We start from the raw sequence: 17,793 nt of genomic DNA, 5'->3' as shown, positions 1-17,793 counted from the left end.
TTTTCTACAGTGCATACAGCATTGGTTTAAGTAGCTTGTCACCAATTATTTCAGCAGCTGTGGGTACACCAGCATCATGCTTCCTGCAGGAAAACATCAGTCTCTCCCTTGGAAATATCCTGTCAGCAGCCCATCAGGAAAACAGATTTGATTTTCAAAGAGAGGAGCTTTCAGGGAAGGCGAATAACCAATTTCCTCACTCTAGCACTTCATAGTTGATAAGGTGTTCATTCTTTGCAGTTCTGTTTTCCTCTGCATAAACTTCAGTAGCACATAATTACAGCAAGAATGAATTAGCAAAAGGGCAGTGAGAGCTGTTTGAAATGTAAAAGCAAAACTAGTCAGGTTGCTCATTGCTCTTCCACATCTGAAGTCTGGCCTATTATTATTGTTTTTTCATTTGCTTCGTCAGAAATCCAGATTTTATTTGCTCTACAGTGAAGATCCTTGAGCCAGAACGGGGACTGACTGTGCAAGTCAAGTCAGGCTTTGTTCCACCCCTACCACCAAAACGTGTGGTTGGGTGTTTTTACACAGCTGCCCATGGGCACATATCCACAGCCATTTACTTGAAGAAGAAAGGGGTACAAATGACTCTGATCGTTGCCTTTCAGCTGTTATTATACACAAGCAAAACCAAAAGACTACCACTGGTCATGCATGTTGGATACTTAAGACATCTAACTCCCAACTTAAATCACAGGAAGTTGAGAGCCTTGATATCTTTAGTGAACTAAAAGTGACTTACAGCTGGACAAGGAAATAAATATGAATTTCTTGAGTCTCAGTCCAGCATCCTGCTAATTAGCACCACTTACAAGCCTGGGTTTGGTGTAGTAGTAGTAACATACCATTCTGGCCAAAATTAAATGTTTTGAGTTTTTGAACTACCCATTGACCCTTCTACCTACAGATGGTTCAAAAATGGCCCAGAAGCACTTTTCTCTGGGGTGGGTCAGTGTCTCCCTCCTCTAGCATTAAAAGCCAACCCCAGGGGCCAGGTAGCTGCTCACTACTGAAAATTTTGGCATGAAGGGAACCTAACTGCCTTAGCTACCTTCTGACTCGCTAACCTTTGTGAGCAGGGCAAGAAGGGAGCAGTGTTCACTCAAAATTAGCTGCCATCTGCAACCATCAGTGATGTCAAGTGCAGCTAGCACTGCGGAGACCTGTTGTGTTTATTACAAAACCTTCAGCTCTGAGAGCCAGCCAGACTAAAGGAGGCCCTCGTTCCCATGTCTGACTGCAGTAAGACCAAACATACTTTGTATATTCACTTTACAACTGAACTTCACTCTCCATGCTGAACTTAGACCTTCAACAGCTGTTTTTTATCAACCACATGGCAAAGCTTTTTTTCAGGAAACAGCTGACACAAGCAGGAGGCACGCAGCAGCATGAGAGACAGCTTATTCCTGGCATAGTTTTCCCACACCCTGGCCCCCATTCCAGCAAATGTATGCTACCCCTTCCTACCTGTCGTCCTTCCAGCTCAATCTGGAAGTTTTTTGCTGACTCCTGGGTCACCCGCCCTCCGAAGTCCAGCTGGTAGACTTGCGTTGCCTCATTCCACAGTGGCTGCTTGTTGGCCATCACATACACAAAGCCTTGGCTTCCCAGTCTCCCATCCTCCTTCTCACTGGCCTTCCGGCACTTGAATTCATCCAGCTCATTGGCTGTCCTCAAACTCCTTTTAGTTTTCCAACCCTTTTTACTGCCCTGACTCTGGTTCATCAGTTCATCTCCACTGATAAAAAGCTCTGGCTCACTCTCTGAACTGTCCTGAAACTCATTCGTCTTGTTCAGTTTCTTGGACTTCAGCTGATCTTTCTGGCTCTTGACCTTCTTCTTCTCCCTCCCCAGCCGAGGGCTGGCTATCAGTGAATTGAAGTCAGTCAGTGTCCTTGCCTCCTTTTTGACCTTGCCCTCAGTGATAGCCTGCACATTTCCTTCCTCAGCTCGACTGTCCAGGCGTTTCCGACTCTTCTTGCCAAATTTGTCTGTCCTTTGAGGAACAGGGCTTTCTGTCAAGGAGAGCACCTCCTGGAAAGTGTCTGCCGTCTCCACCATTACCTCTGTGCCCACATGACCCTGCAGCTCTGCTGGCGGGGGAGACATCACTGGCTTCTCCACCACAAGGAGTGGCTTGGGGGGCAAGGTGCCCTGGGGGTTCTGTACAGGTGGGCAGGTGCTGTAGGAGCTCCATGGGTGCAAGGCGATCGGTGGCAGCTGTAAACTAGAGCAAGTGCTACTTCCCGGGTACATGGGTGGCAAAGGGCAATAGGAGAGGTTGGATGGATAACCTGGCTGAAGCACAACTGTGGGCTCCTGCTGTGCAAACTGTGTTGGGGCCAGAGCTTCTTTGGGGGAGCAGGGGGCCTGCATTCCCTGAAGGGGTGGGGCACTGTAGCCTCCTGGGTAAGGTACTCCAACCCCGTAATTCGTCTGAAAAGTGGCAGTGGGACTGGTTGGAGACTTGGGGGAAACAAATGGCACTCGAGACATATCCAGATGTTGAGCTTGACCAATGATGAGCGGAGGAGGTTTTAGAGGGTTGGGCACTGAGCTCTGAGATGTCCTTTCCTGAGGAACCCATATCTCTTCACTCACCATAGGATCCCACTGGTATGGTGGTGGCCGTTTTACACTAAGGGTAGCCTCTGTCAAGGACACAGGTACGTGCCGTACTGATTTCTCCACCGGGCAGTGCTGAGAAAGGGCCTCATCCTCCGTGAAGGCGGAGTTGATATAATCCGCTCGGTCACGGGAATTGTCAGGCGGGCTCAGCAAGCTGTAGGAGGACTGGGAGGCCAGAGGCGAAGTACTGACAGAGTGAGCAATGACAGAGCTGTGTTGGGAGCCACTCCCCGTGCTCAGATCAGGTCTCATGCCACCAATACTGGAAGTGCTGGCACTAGCAATGTTGCCCGCACCACCAGCACTCGCACTGCTGCTGCTGCCAATGCCACCACTGCTGCATTGGCTGCAGGTGTACAAGGCCGTGGGTACTCTCTGCTGGTACTGTGCCGTCACAATGTTGCTCTTGGCCTTAGGGGGAAGTTGCAAGGTGGCTCTCTGACCATCCATCAGCTGAGCCATTTTCAGTGCTGCTTCTCTGCTGTTCCTCCGCAGAGTAGCATGAATGATACTGCTGTCCAGCCTCTGAGCCATGCTTCTGCCCTGGGACAGCTGGCTGGCAATGTCAGGGTAGGGCGGCGGGTCCCCGGTTGGGATGGAGTAACGGGGGACCGTGAGCCGGTTCAAGGTGGCGCTGGCACAGGGCTGCTGCATCTTCTTCTCGGCAGCTGTGATGCGCAAGGTGGCAGAGCTGCCGGGGCCCGGCAGGGTGTAGGTGCTCTGGGCACAGAGCATCCTGGTGCGAGGCCGGCACACCTCCTCCACGTTCCCGCTGCTGTCGAACGTAGTTATCCGCTCGTACCCCAGGGGCGTCTGGTAGTGCCCCGCCGGGTAGAGGGAGAACTCTCCCTTCTTGAGGCAGAGATCGAGGGGCGGCTGCGGGGGGCCGGGCGGGGGCGGCAGGGCGGTGGCGGGCGCGGCGGGGATGGTGCCGGGGTAGGGAGGCGGCGGGTTCATCTTGTTCAGCTGCAGCTCCTGAGCGGCCCCGAAGATGACGGTGTCCCCTTCTACCAGCTGTGGCCCCGGCCGCGGGGCCTTGGCCTTGGGCGGGGGCTCATGCTCGCGGTCGCCGTGGTCCCGCAGGTCGGCCAGGGCGATGGCGGGGGGCGCGGGGGGCGGCGGGGCCAGCGGCGGCGGCGGCGGCGGCGGGGCGGGGCGGCCCAGCTCCCCCACGGCCAGCGCCGCCGCCCCGGGGCCGGGAAAGCGGCCCGGAGCCCCCGGGAAGGGTCCCGGCCCCTCGCCCCCCGCCTCGGCCGGCGGGTTGGCCAGCACGTCCAGCTGCACGTTCTGGTTGGCGAGCAGCGACTGGACCAGGCCGATGCTCTGCGTGGGCGACATGGCCTGCGCCGAGCTGTGGATGGGCGCGATGGGGATGTTGACGGTGCAGGGCGGGCTGCTGGCGGGCGCGCCGGGGGCGCCGGGCACTGCAAGGGACAACACAGAGCGTCACCGCCGCCCCGGCCTCCGCTCCCCGCCCCAGCCATGCCTCCCTCCCCTGCCACGGCCAGGCCTGGGCTGGGCGGCTGCCCAGTCACGGAGGGGCCTTTTAAACTATTTGCTACCTCTACGGACTCCGCGGGGCTGCTACCGGTTCCTAAAACAGCGGATCAGACCTCAGTGGGAACACGTAAGCCAGCCGGTCTCCTGTGACTCCATTGGACAAGAGCAACTTGAAACAGCTTGGTGATCAACTTTAGAGCCACTTCAGAGGTCAAGTTCTGACTGCACTTCCAGCCTACACTACGATCCCCATGGACTCTCACTAATCTGAATTAGCACTCACTCATCATCAGATTTTAACTGCTTCTGCTCGAATCAATGAAAGTTTTGCTAAATCAGGACTCACTAGTTTTCAGGGAAGGACTTTTGATAGTTAATACATCAACAAACAATTGAACAAAACAAACAAGCAAATAAACGAAAGAAGTGGAGGCTAAGAAAGTTGAAGACCTGCACTGAAGGCACTGTATAATATCTGATATAAGGTTCTTAGACTCAGTCAGCTTGGGAGAACTGGAGAACACAGACAATAGTTGGGAAAAGTTGCGTATAGTGGGTGGCAAACCAACCAGCAATGCAAAAGGAAGGAAGCTGAAACACAGAGAGAGAAATATGATGGAATGAAATGCAGACAAAACTTAGAAAAGTTCTCAGAAGATTTGTAAGGAGAAGATGTGAGGAAATAGATGGGAAGCCAGAAAGATTCAAGAAGTGGGTACTGTAGTCAGGGCAACTGCAGCATCAATGTTTGGACAGGACACAAAAGAAATGTGTAAAGAAGCATATTTTCCCACATGTGGTGGCATTGAAAAAAGGACAATGTGGCAAGAAGGAATTCTCTTGATTTTAAGCAGAAGTGTGAAGAGTGCTCAATTGTTTGCAGTTCCTTTTGCAAAGAGTGGCTTATTTCAACAGGAACTACCACTGAAAAGTCAGAGCAGGAAAATGAGGACACTGGATCCAAGCAGAGGTACAGAAGTCAAGAAGGAACAAAATAGAATAAAGAGGGAAAACAGTAAATACTATCTTATAACTTCCAAGAATATTGCAAGTTCTTTATTTTTTATTAAACTACCTGTAAGAAAACCCACAGAAAATTATAAATGACTTGTATCAATATGTTTGTGGAAGGAAAAGAGACAAGACCAAGGATCTGGTATCGTATCCAGGGTCCTTTAAATGTGCCAAATTCTGTGGAGACCTCTGATTTGCAAGACCAGATCACGTAAGAGATCCATTAGTCAGGACTCCTCCAAATGCTGCCCAGTTCCTAATTAATTTCTAATTAAAATTCTAGTCATCTACCTATGCCCTATAATTACATTTTCAGTAACATTAGGCTTTTATCAGCATCAGTCATGAACGTGGCAGGTGTACAGATGGGACTGTGCCTACGCTGGCAAATACTTACGGTAGTTCTGTTCATTCCTTTAGATGAAGGCCAACAGCCAAACTTAACTGACCCTAAGGCTTTGTGGTTCTGTGCTTGGCTGGCAGGCCATGCTTTCACCCTGATGCCTGCAGGCTTAGCAATTCAGCTCCCAGAGCCTGAGGTTTAATTGTTAGCATGGCCTGAGCAACCCCAAATGTCGCTGTCATTTTGCCTTATCCAACAAAATATCATTTGTTGTGGTGTTCCTTAATACTCCTAAGTGTTTAAATCCAACGTTTTCTTCATTTCTCCAATGGCTTTTAATTGATTAGTTTGCATACTTTGTAAGTTAAACCAATTCACTGTGCATTTGTCTTGCCAAATCTTTACTGACTACATTAAAAAACACCTGTCCCAAGTGTACCTCACTCTGAACATTCCACTCCCCAAGAGCAGCTTTCTACTATGTTTTTTTTAATCTATCATGTAATCATTATTTACCCTGCAATATTTTTTCCTTTAGTATATGGTACTTTTTTCCTTTATATGCAGGCTTTAAGAAAGGATATCCTCAAAAACATCTTTGAAGGTTTAATTGGCCACCATTTACTAAGTCAGAAATTAATTTTCAGAAGAAACTAGAAGAAGTGGACAAGAGGAAGGCTGTTATGGAGGACAGGGTAGTATGATTCTTTTACTAGCCTTCTCAAAGTGAAGAGCTGTTACAAGAGTCTCTAACAATTTTCTCTCTCTTTATGTGGTGTACCTGCAATTATGAGTACCATTTCATCTCTTATTGCAGATTCAACCCAATTTTCAGAAAGAGATGTGAAAACTTCATATTAACTTTTTGTATTACTTTCTGACAGCTTTGACCATGCTTTGTAATAGCAAACCTTGGGTGCTTCCTATTAATAATATATATACACCAATATCTCTATTATTTTCTTCAGATACTACAGGTGAGTATCAGTAGTAAACAGAAATTAAGCAAGCCAAGTCCCCCAGACTGAGAAAAAAATGGGCTTAATTTTAAACATACAAGTATTTCTTTAGAAGAGGACTACTCTGATGCTTGGGTCAGACAAAAGCTTTGGTGCTGTCAGCAGTTGAAACCCTGGTCTGAAATAATGAGAGCATTTCCATTTGTTTCAGTAGACTCTAGCAGAAGTCTTTAATTGCTTTGCAGTGCTCACACTCCTTCCTCTTTAAAGGGTACTGCCATGACAGCCACTTCTATAGTTCCAAAAACCTGTGACCTGGCAACAGGAATCACTCAGTGATATGACAATTCTGAAAATGTATTAATTTATCCTTCTTTTCTATTATTTGTTAATATTATTGGCACAATGATTTTTTTCTTGATTGGAAGAGGTCCTGAGTACTCACAGTCCTTTCACCTCCCACATCACATCACATCACATCACATCACATCACATCACCCGCACCCAAACATTCCCTGCACTGCTTAAATCTTCTGCTACCTTACATCTCAGTGAAGTGAAAAACTCTTCTTGACCCCACCTTGTTTATCAACTACTTTACTACTTTAGCCTCTTAGTAGTTACAAAAATCCAAATGAGCATCTATCACTTCTGAAAAGGTGACTGAGTTTTATGGGAACCTGCTCTCCAACCCAAGCTCCTATCAGCCGGCTGTGCTTTGATGCCATCAGGTCTCAAGAACAACCTGTTTGGGCTTCCAACACATTACATTTCTGTCCTATCAAGATGCAGAATGCAAGACTTCAGTCTGTGGAGAATTCCTAGCAAACTAAGATGAATTAGCAGACAACTAATTTCCCAATGAACTTGAAACTAAGAAGCTCTTTATGGATTATATTTTCCACACATTTTAGCCTTATTGTAACTCAGTTCTACAGGACCCCATCAGACTAAAGGATTTTGATTTGTATGTTTACCAGAGGGGACTATGACACAACTGACCCGACCTCCATCTAGCTTAACCCATTACACAGCAGCCCTCCAGCTCCTCCTTACCTGGTAAATCATCTTCGTCTTCACTGAAAACATTTGGGTTAAAGACAGGCATGTTAATGTAGTCCATTGAAATCTTCCGCACTTCTGGGAGATATATTGTCATCTGCCTGGGCTGCAGATGCAGCAAACTGGTTTTATATATTACTAGAGAAAGAATATAACAAGACACAAAAAGGTCTGTTACACAAATAGCCTGTAAAGCTAAGGAAGAAGCAAGTCAAAGCAGACACAAGGGCTATGAATATTGTTATTTACTGTATACATGTGCATGGGCAAGCCATTATTTGTCAAATCACTATGTAACACTTTGCATAAATGGGATAAAAGAGATTGTTGCTTTCAGCTATTTCTCTTTAAATGGAAGCAGCATCCCTGTAATTAAGTAATTAATTACTTCATCTTGTATTCACATCGATTTTTGTGGAAGGAAAACACTTTTTTCCATTCTACTTTTGGAACTTTTCACCACAGGAAACTACTGACTTCTATGACTTTAGGGGAAAACTGGAAAGCTCTCAGGAAGGGTATCTGCTGATGATTACTAGATACAGAAAAATCCCACTGGGCTCAGGAAGTCCCTGGGACCCAAACCACTGGAGACTGGGAGAACATTTGAAAGAAGTATCACTATACATTTACTCCAAACTTACATCCTTTCCTATCTGCCACTGGCAGTGAAAGAATTAGAATGACCTGTGGTCATTCAACTGCTGCTAGCAGTCCATATAGCCACAAAAGGTATCCATCTAATTCTGCATCCAGGGCATCTTTATGTACTCCTGACCCAATTATATAAGGCAACCCGGGACAAAATAAGTTTCCTAAAGAGCTCATTAAACTGCTAGGCTTGTGTTAACATTTCAGTTCAGAGCTCAGTTCTGCTAGGCAGTACCCTGTTCCTCATCCAGCCTTCCTCCTTCCAACAGAAGTAGAACTGGCCTACCCAGAAAAAGGCTGATAGACAGTTGCTGCTTTTAATGAAGGCTACCAGATTACTGATGCCTCAGCAGGAGAACCATGTGATGAGGCTTTGCACTGACTTGAAGAATCTTGAGCATGAGGCTGTAACAGCTTTTTTTTGTATCATTTGTAGCTAAATAACTATAAAAATCAGACTTTAAAAAATATTTCTATTGCAGTAACTTAAAAACTATTATTTTTATAGTACTCTTGCAAAACCTTTCTTTTATTTGTGTGGGTTTTGTTCAAATAAATTGTAAAAATAGAGGTCTGGGCTCAAATGTTAATTTACCATTTTATTACAGGTGAGACTTCTAGCATTTTATTGACCATCTCATTATTGTATTTATAGATTTTAATCTCCTTTAGTTACAGTGAATTTAATAAAATCTAATTCCCACTGTCCACGAAAATAAGTGCTTTGTTAAAGAAGCCTTTTGATCACTTACAAAAAATCTCATGGCATAAGTTTGTTGTTTGTTAGAAAGAACTTGACGTGCAAAAAAATCAACAGAGTTTACTTTTACCTGCACCAAGGTTAGTTGGTAGGAAAGCAGCCAAGCCCACAATTTTGAATTTGGTTCCCCAGATATTAGATGTGACCTGAGCAAGGTAGTTGTGCTGCAAAACAAAAACAAGATCATTTTTACCTGATAAAATCTGTATCAAGCTCTAATAAAAATCTGCAGAGCAATCAAGGTATTCCACGTGATAATGCAATTTCAGCTTCTCTTGTTTTTATTGTATTGAAACAGCCTAAAGTGCCTATGTAGCAATGGTTTTACCCAGTCATTAAGAAGACTCATTCTGATATCTAAACACCATCAGAAGTGATGTATGCAACAGCCACAGGGTGATTAAAGCTATTGAAGATCTGAACCACACGATGCCTGTGTAGTGAGAACAGGTCTGTTTCCTGGCACTTGCTGCTCCTGCCCAGCAGGACCATGGCTATTCTGTATTTCAGAGAGTGATACACCCTGCCCGTTGGTTCTATGCTCATGAATCACTTTATGGAACAATAAACAAGACAAAAATTGATTACTCAAAACAACATATATTCCCCTGGAGCTCCTAATGCAACTTCCCAAACCACTGCTTCCATGGTACGCATATTATGGGTCTGAAAGACCAGTAGATTTTTCTCAAAGGCCAGGAGTTATGCTGCCTGTATTAGGAGCAGGATCTAAGCCTCAGGTCTTCTGCTCTATTCAAAGGGCTTTTGGTCCTATCTCCATGTAACTGTTCTAGAATTTTTCATAAAAAGGAAAAAGTGAAACAAGAGAGCAGAAAAAACCAAACCAAACAAAAGAAAATTAAAGGAACACAGGCTGTTATTAATAAACAACCCAGACACTTCTACAGCCTGCTAAGTTTCATTTATCCAGAGGACATGAACACCACAAAGAGTGCAAAGTGGTAATTCCTTTCCTTCCTTCCAATTAAGACTGTTTCATGTTAATTATGGAACAGAACATGTGGTCCTCTGAAGCAAACATTTCCTTACCTCTGCAATCCCTAGCAAAGCAGAGAATTATGGTGGTGTTAAGACAGGCCTGAGAACACTGATGAAGTGTTTTCACATAGACTTTTGAAGAGCCAACACCATCACCTAGAATAAAACCTCTCACATGGATTCACACTGACAAAGGTAAGTGGTCCTGGTATTTACCAAACAACATCTGATATTCCATTGGCACTTTCGAACATTAATACTGAACTGGAAGATGCAATTCTCTAGTTTTTCCATCCACTTATTGTAACTTAATGAAAACTTTTATTGGCGGTTTTTGAATCTCTTATCACAACCTGCTGCCTCTGGAAAGAAATGCATTTCAATCAGGTATGGTAACAATGTGCACAATACCTGAGTAATATCTTCTAAAGGAAACTCTCTTCGTGTCAGGCTTGGCGAACCAATAGAGGGTTTCCTTATTGGTAACCTTGGCGACCTTGAGATCTCCTGTGCAGCTCGTGACATCTTTGGAGATTTGCGAGCTTCTATATTGATTCTGCAGGTAAAGCAATGCTTAGAATCAACAATGGGCAAGCTAAAATGCACAAAACTCATGTCTTTGATTGGAAAGATGTAAGAAGACAACTGGGAGGATGTCGTCAAAGTGACTAATAAAGACTCGAGAGCCTACAGGATGGAGAATTATGGGTCAAATTTGAAGATACAGAAGACCTGACACACCTGCAGTAACTCATGCTGGATGCTTTCTAATTAATCTGACCAAGTTTACAGCAGTTCTACCAGATACAACGTATCTTCCACTAATCCCTAATAGGTATAGGGATGAATTATTTCAGCTATGCAAACTTTGAGCAAAGTCTCATGAAATGAGAACATGACACCTCAGCTGACAGATTTTCACATTAGTACAGCAAGCCAAGGCTCCACAAATGTTGTCAGTGCTCCTACCCTAAGCCAAAAGTTATTTCTACCTCCCACTATACAAGGGAGGCCAAGAATACAAGCTCAAGTACCTAAAGAGCTCACTGGCAGAAATGTAACAAACAAAAGTTACATTTCAAAATCATGTTCTTAGAAAACCAAGGGTGCAAGATCGTTGTTTTTCCTGAGGCCCTGCAGTTTTAGACTCAGGAATTGATGGTTCTTTTGCCAAGTAAGTACTACTAAAGTAAAATATTGGTATTTCAAACATTGCATTCACATGTAAAAGGATGAATTTGCCCTGCCTCATACAATGGCAAGCTCACAGTACAAGGTTTTTGGAAAAGTGTCAACCACAGCTGGAAGGCAACAGGCCCTCAATCCCATAATATGAAGATGGCAGGTAGATGTCATCTATGAGGGACATCACAGACATCAGTGAGGCTCCGTGCAGGTTTGGGGGATTCTGTCTACACACATAATGAATCTAATGAAGAGCTGTCAGGAAAACCACCAGACAAATTAATAGCTTAGAAGCTCCTTCTGCATACTGCTACAGAACCTCGTCAATGCAGTGTTTAGGGGGGTCTGTCTGTTGAGGTTCCCTTGCAAGGCCACCACAGCATCAGTGCCACCTATGCCAGGATCTGTGCCACCTATGCATGGACATATGACTTTGAAAATATTCCTGAGGAAATAAAGGTTTTAACTAGACCAGGAACTCTAAGGACTGAGGGGGTAAAAACAGTCTGTTTGAATGACAAAATACAGCCCATTGTGGCAAGAGAGGCAAAAGAAAAGGTGGGAGAGTTTATAAAATCTTTCTTTGAGACTGTCTGGGGAGAAATTGTGCTCTAGTGTTTCCCATTACATTTTGTCCCAGAAATTTTCCCCAAAGTCCAACTCTATACCAATCTCTGAAATCACCCCAGAACTGCACACTGTAGAGGACTCCAATCAGAGGACTCCTATGTGCCCAAATGAGTTTACTTTTTCATTTTACAAGGTGTCAAGAGAGGGAAGGGGAGGAAGGGAGGAAGAGAGGCCACTTGGGGAAAAAGAAGAAGAAATATCCAACATTATTACCTGGGGAGTTTAGGTGATTTGCTAGCTCGACTGATTTTTGGAGATTTCTTTGCTGCCCAGTCATCACTGAGTTCGATATCGCTGGAGTCAGAGCAGTTGCAGCTGTCAATCACAGTGGAAATCAAGCTGTTTCCATAGATTTCATCTATCAAGACAGGCCCCAGAAAATTTAAGTGCTGCTTCAGAAAACTGGTATAAATTATAACTCTCAGTCATCAGAAGCATAAACCTGATCCACAGGCAGCAGTTGGAATAAAACTTTGCAGAGAAAAATTAAACGTTCTTCACTCTGCCTTCAAACTCCAAATTTCCAATGGTTTGAACTCAAGTGAACGTGATTCAGAGGGATGAATAGCATTCAATTGACTTCAAAATTGAGATGAAAGAATATTTTCTGCTAATTAGCAATCTATTTTCCAGTACTCAGAATACAAGAAGTTCTCTTTGTAAAACAGAAGGCAGCAGGGTATAATTTCAGAAGCTTCTAGGTCACACTAAAGATTTTTTTCACATCAGAAAAAAATACCAGATGCCACCATCCATGTTGCGCATATATATATGTTTTAAAACCCTTGAGGATTTAGTATCCACAGTATTGCCAGATCATTTTTATACAGAGCAACAATTCAATTCTACCTGCTTTTCCGTCTGTTTTAGGATCCATGATGACAAACTCTGGCCGCAACTTGCTGATACGACGTCCTTTCAGGATGGGCACCAGTCCCCCAAGGTATTCCAAGTACAGAGTGTAACATGGACCACCGACCTCTGGGTCATCTTCTGTCCGCTTCATCGTGCAGTGAAGCCGTTCATTACCAGCTGTTGGGTAGCTGACAAAATCTCTCATATTGTTGGGGTCTGGGATTGGAGGCTTAATTAAAGAGAGGAAGGAAAGAGAAAGTTTCCTATAGGTTATTGGTTGGGGTTTTTTTCTGTGGTGACTTAATCCCAACAGAACTAACTGAACTTGAACCCAACTATAATTTGGCAGGTGAAGATTAGTATAGGTTACTTTGGGAGCTATGCAGGACCCACATGCAATGTGTATTATTTAGTTAGATCAAAAGTAGTTGTACACAGAAAACGAAAACTAAAGCTAGTCACATCAAAAAGGAAGGTTGAACCTGTGGTCAGGGCATTTAATTAGACAACAACCCATCTTCAAGTTCCAGCTCTTATCAGAAACTTCTTTTTGAACTTGGTTAATGTGGTCAAGTGAAGTATCAGAGTATCTTGTCTCCTGCAGGCTCTCCAAGTGAACCTGGACACTCAGATCCCATTCCTGGTTAGTACTGGTATATGCTATGTCAATATGCTACAATGCTGTCAGCTCTGAAAGAAGCTTGAACTTCTTGTATCACTTCCAAGCACATCCTATTTGAGGGCCTATTTGTGTGCCATGTAGAGAAATACAAGCACAAAGCTCAGGGTGGGTTACTTTGCTCTGCTTGCCAGCACACTGTATTAATCCATCACAAACTCAGTCCTAAAGCAGTAGGACTGCTTTTGTCTCGGACAATTTAGCCTGTATGACACAAATACTATTAATGTGTGTAAGCCAATGGAGTTTCTTTCAAAATGAAAGTATAGTAAAAAAAAGGTAGGGAAAAAATAAGCTTCCTTAACGTGGCAAATAGGTATGGGCCGAGGAGTGAACTATAGTGCAGTCTGCAAGCTGGAGGGGGCAGAGGAATGCACACAGGGAAGAGAGTGCCTTGCCTAGCACCAAAGGTATGGCTGACAACATAGGTTGAGTGGGTGACTGGGACAAGCCAGGGTAAAGTGTATGTGCTGAGGAGGCTCCAGAAATACCCATGAAACAGGACAGGCACGTGGCTTCTGGAATCCCCGCTTCCACCTCTCAGCTACGCAGCCCTACAACTGCTCCGCACCCCGGCATCCCCTCTAGGAGGTGACACAAGGGCTGTTGGCAACAATGTGCCCCTGAACTGCTATCTGATCCCCACCAGGGCTCCCAGCCTTGCTACAGCCGACTGCTGCCTTCATCCAGCCATCCCATCCCCTACCCTGCCTTCCCTGACAGCCAGGAAATTGTCACTGATGCTCTAGAGAGGGGTGGCTCTGGAATAACATGGAAAGCATCCTGGGGAGAAGGATGGAAAGAACTAGAGACTGCTAGTCTGATAAATGCTCTGCATCTTTGGAGATCCAGGAGTTATGGTTACAGCAAGGCATTTATTGTTCTCTGACAAATGAAATTATTTACAGTTGCACAAACTGCTCTGATTAGCAGTACCCAAATGGAATCATGCTGAATTATTATTTTGTAGGCATAATTTGTTCTCATTTAAGCTGGGCCAGCCCCACTGATTTCAAATTAGTTGTTCTAGCTCTGCATTGTTTTAACAAGGACCTTTGGCTCAAGAGACTACTGCAACACATACACAAAAAATCACAAAAATGTATGTTTGAATGTTGAGCATTTACCAGCTAATGCTCTGCTTTATAGGCTGTGATAAACAGCTTGGAAATCCCAAGATGATACTGAGGGCAAAACCATGAAACAAATGGGTTGTGCAGATGATTCTGCTCATAGTACAGGAAAAGGTGTGATATCTGGGTCATTTTTCCATAGCATTGTTGGAGCAGTAAGATTAGCAGAACTCACTGTTACTAGAAATGTTTAGGCAGCCCCAGGTCCTAAGTCCGATCTTCCTGGAAATATAAGCACTCGTTACATGTAAGGAGGCAACAGTTTTATCCCTGTGAATCCCTCCTGTAACCATGACACAGTATTATCACCAGCGTGAGCTTCTTCAGAAGTCTTTGTGAGTCACCAGCATATTTTACCCTTGTAATGTACTTGGAAAGGCCATCTCCATGGAATAATGCAGATCAGCATGTGTAAACCTTCTTTTCAGATTTTTAATAGGCACCAAATGCATCAGTGGGGTCTTGAAGAGGACAGGAGAGCTTTTAAAATGATAAAATCTTATAATTTAGCCACTGCCACTTAGGAGCACCATGGGGTGGGGGGCAGGAGTCTGGGAACACTTTCCTCTCCACAATACACACATTTGTTTCTTTTTACCTTGATTGTTGGTATAAAGGCAGTGGTGAGGTACGAGCAGAGCCGAGGGGGCAGGGTCAGCTTGCTGATGTCCTTGTCATCCCGCAGAGAGCTGGCGATGGTCTGCTGGCACAGCAGCTGCAGACTGGAGACCCTGTGCTCCACTCTGACCACGTACAGCGCGGGCCCAGAAGCCATCAGCAGGCGGGAATCCCTGTGACCCCAACAGATCGAGATGATGGGACGCTGCATGAAGAGCAAAAGGGTACAACTTCAAAAGATTTTGTGTTAAAGATCTTTCGCCAAGGTGGCTGCACAGCAAGTGATCACATGAATTCAGCACCGATCACATTACCCTAAGTCTTCCAGAAACTTAAAAGTGCCCACCGCTGCCCACAGAAGAAGGATGTGCACATCTGAAATCATCAAAAACAGCAGTTGATGTTTATTCAGTGCTTTTGATCAGAATGCTTAAAGCTCTTCACACAAGGAATCAGCTACCAAATTCAGTACCTAGATAGGATAAGTGACATTAAAGACACAGGGTGTTGAGAAGCAGGATCTTTTGATGCCCTATCCAAATGATTTATTCAGTCATCTAATCAGTCCTCATGCACTGGTAACAGCTCATGTTTTACAACTCAAAAGTTAAATTATATGCCCAGAGGCGCTTAAAAAACAAGTGGAGAAAACCCAATCAGCTTTCTTGTCTTGCGCCAAGTCTTCTGCAGCACAGTGTCTCTTTTGAACTATTCCCAGAGGAACTGAACTGTGAAAGAGCACCAGGAACACAACAGAGAATGGCCTTTTGTCTTGTCTACACTCAGAAATGTCTAAATCATGACAGTAAAAATAGAAAGAGTGAGGGCCAACTGGTACTAAATGTCACAATGTGGAACAGAATAATGATAAACAACTCAAACAATGCTGCTTAGGACATTTATTTCCTGCTTGCAAGGAGCTCCCTAAACTTTCCTTCTAAATCTCATCTTTCCATGTAAAGTACCAGTTTGTTGTGACCTCTTCTAACCCTGTCATCATTACCTCTGCCCTTCTTAAGGGTTACTTGCATCCACCTGTCATCTCTTGCTTTCTGTGTTACAAAGCACCTGTATTTGCTTATATACACATACCCTGTGGTATTTCAATCCCATCTGTGCAAATAAACAACACGGAGTGAAGATGAAACTCTAAGTCCATGAAGAATACGATACAGCAGGCTGAGATCAGTGAACCACAAAAGATTTACTCCTTTCTGTGAAGGTCTTCCTTGTTTTCACAATCTGTGACACTCAAAAGTTTAAGCAAACATGTTTTTCATCTAAATTATGAACTGTATTTATTGAAAGGTCAGGGTATCTTTGGAATAGCTTTTCACAAGATGCATCTAGCAAGAAGATTGGTGGGTTAAAGCACCACCAATAATAGCCTTTATTCACTCCTCTATTAGCAGTATGGTACCCAGAGCGCGGGGTTAGATCAGCCCAGAAGTTACTCATCTAGTCAGGGGAAAAAGCTTCCCTTCCATTTACAAATTCAAGATGCTTAAAGGCGAGAAACTGGGAAGAGATGTTTTTATGTGACTGGTATGAAGCAGAATGCAGCTGGCACAGCACTATCTCAATGTTTATCATCAAGATAAAGCTTTGGATGAAAAACTTTTTCACAGAAGAAATCTTCCCTATTATGTCACCTTATCCTAGATTTAAATTTCAAGAAAAATACTGTTTTTAAAGTAGGAGGAATGAAGGAGCTTCATTTTAATTACATCTAGGCAATACCACACACACACCTCCATGAAGGCACAAATCTTCAGGCTGACTGATATGCAAATAGAAAGCAGCAACATGTGAACCTTGTGATTTTCACAGTAATTGCTAAATGCATTTTGTAGTGGAGAACTTCAAAAGAATTGAGAAATCCTTTGTGTAGCATCAATAATTCTACATGGCTTGTCATAACCATAATCTGTGGGATACAGCCTAAAATTTGATGAGAGATCACATGAAGTATCCCCAACTGATTGGTATTTTCATGATTTGTGAGTGTGGCTCGGCCCTTGCACTGTCTGGCAGCAATGAGACAGTTCAAGCTGCTTACAAAAAAAATACAATTGAAAAGGCACTGGCACAAGGTAGGCACCTGCCACATCTACTATATGACAGCCTGAGAACAGAGCTAGTAGAAATGACCCTGATTTTCCCCAAGGGCTGAATCCCAGCATGGGCCGAACTATCTACCTGATCATTACTGTGGGATCCAAACTGCATACTGCTGTTCACCTTGCCTCAACTGCAGCTTACCTATAAACACAGTGTGGGAACAAACAAGTATGTGACTTGGCACATAAATGTTTATTTATTGGATAGGCTTTAATGGCAGAAGAGAAGTCTAATATCCCAGCTATCATAATCCAATACAGCACACCCAGACATGATGTCTAGTGTTGCAGCTATTATAACCCAATATATCACACTCAGGTAGGACATTCTTCATCCAAATAGAATCAAATAAAATCACCTCTTTCCTCAGGTTACTGCTGCATGCAGAGAATGTTGGAGGTGCAGACAGTACCAGTGCAAGAACCTTTGCAATCTTTAACACGGTCTCAAGGCAAAGGTTTTTCAGAAGCTTTGAAACATGGGGTGGGACCTCAGGCAACATAACACTGTGGAGCTCCAAAGAGTAGAAAGTCAGAAGTTGAAAACTTCACTACAGTTTTCCAACAGGCAACCACAGTTCAGTCACCCTCTAAACTTCTCAATGTGTGATGCTCTCATATTCTGTTTATGAATGTGCAAACAATATG

The 17,793-nt window shown here is 44.1% G+C and overlaps 1 protein-coding gene across 2 annotated transcripts in view; it reads right to left on the bottom strand.

The window, feature by feature from the left end:
• Nucleotides 1–17,793, bottom strand: part of TULP4 (TUB like protein 4) — a 156,859-nt gene that overhangs the window by 8,616 nt on the left and 130,450 nt on the right. For both annotated transcript variants that reach the window (XM_032101950.1, XM_032101952.1), the window contains exons 8-14: nt 15,006–15,230; nt 12,590–12,824; nt 11,954–12,098; nt 10,337–10,481; nt 8,997–9,090; nt 7,510–7,653; nt 1,477–4,061 (exon numbers count right to left, since the gene is read on the bottom strand). In XM_032101950.1, coding sequence (XP_031957841.1) covers nt 1,477–4,061; nt 7,510–7,653; nt 8,997–9,090; nt 10,337–10,481; nt 11,954–12,098; nt 12,590–12,824; nt 15,006–15,230 — 3,573 coding nt within the window. The remainder of the gene's footprint in view (nt 1–1,476; nt 4,062–7,509; nt 7,654–8,996; nt 9,091–10,336; nt 10,482–11,953; nt 12,099–12,589; nt 12,825–15,005; nt 15,231–17,793) is intronic.

The sequence above is a fragment of the Corvus moneduloides genome, chromosome 3 (assembly GCF_009650955.1).
Source record: "Corvus moneduloides isolate bCorMon1 chromosome 3, bCorMon1.pri, whole genome shotgun sequence".
NCBI classification, from domain to species: Eukaryota; Metazoa; Chordata; class Aves; order Passeriformes; family Corvidae; genus Corvus; species Corvus moneduloides.
Note: the sequence above shows the minus strand (reverse complement) of the source record. Positions and strands in the feature narration are given on the sequence as shown.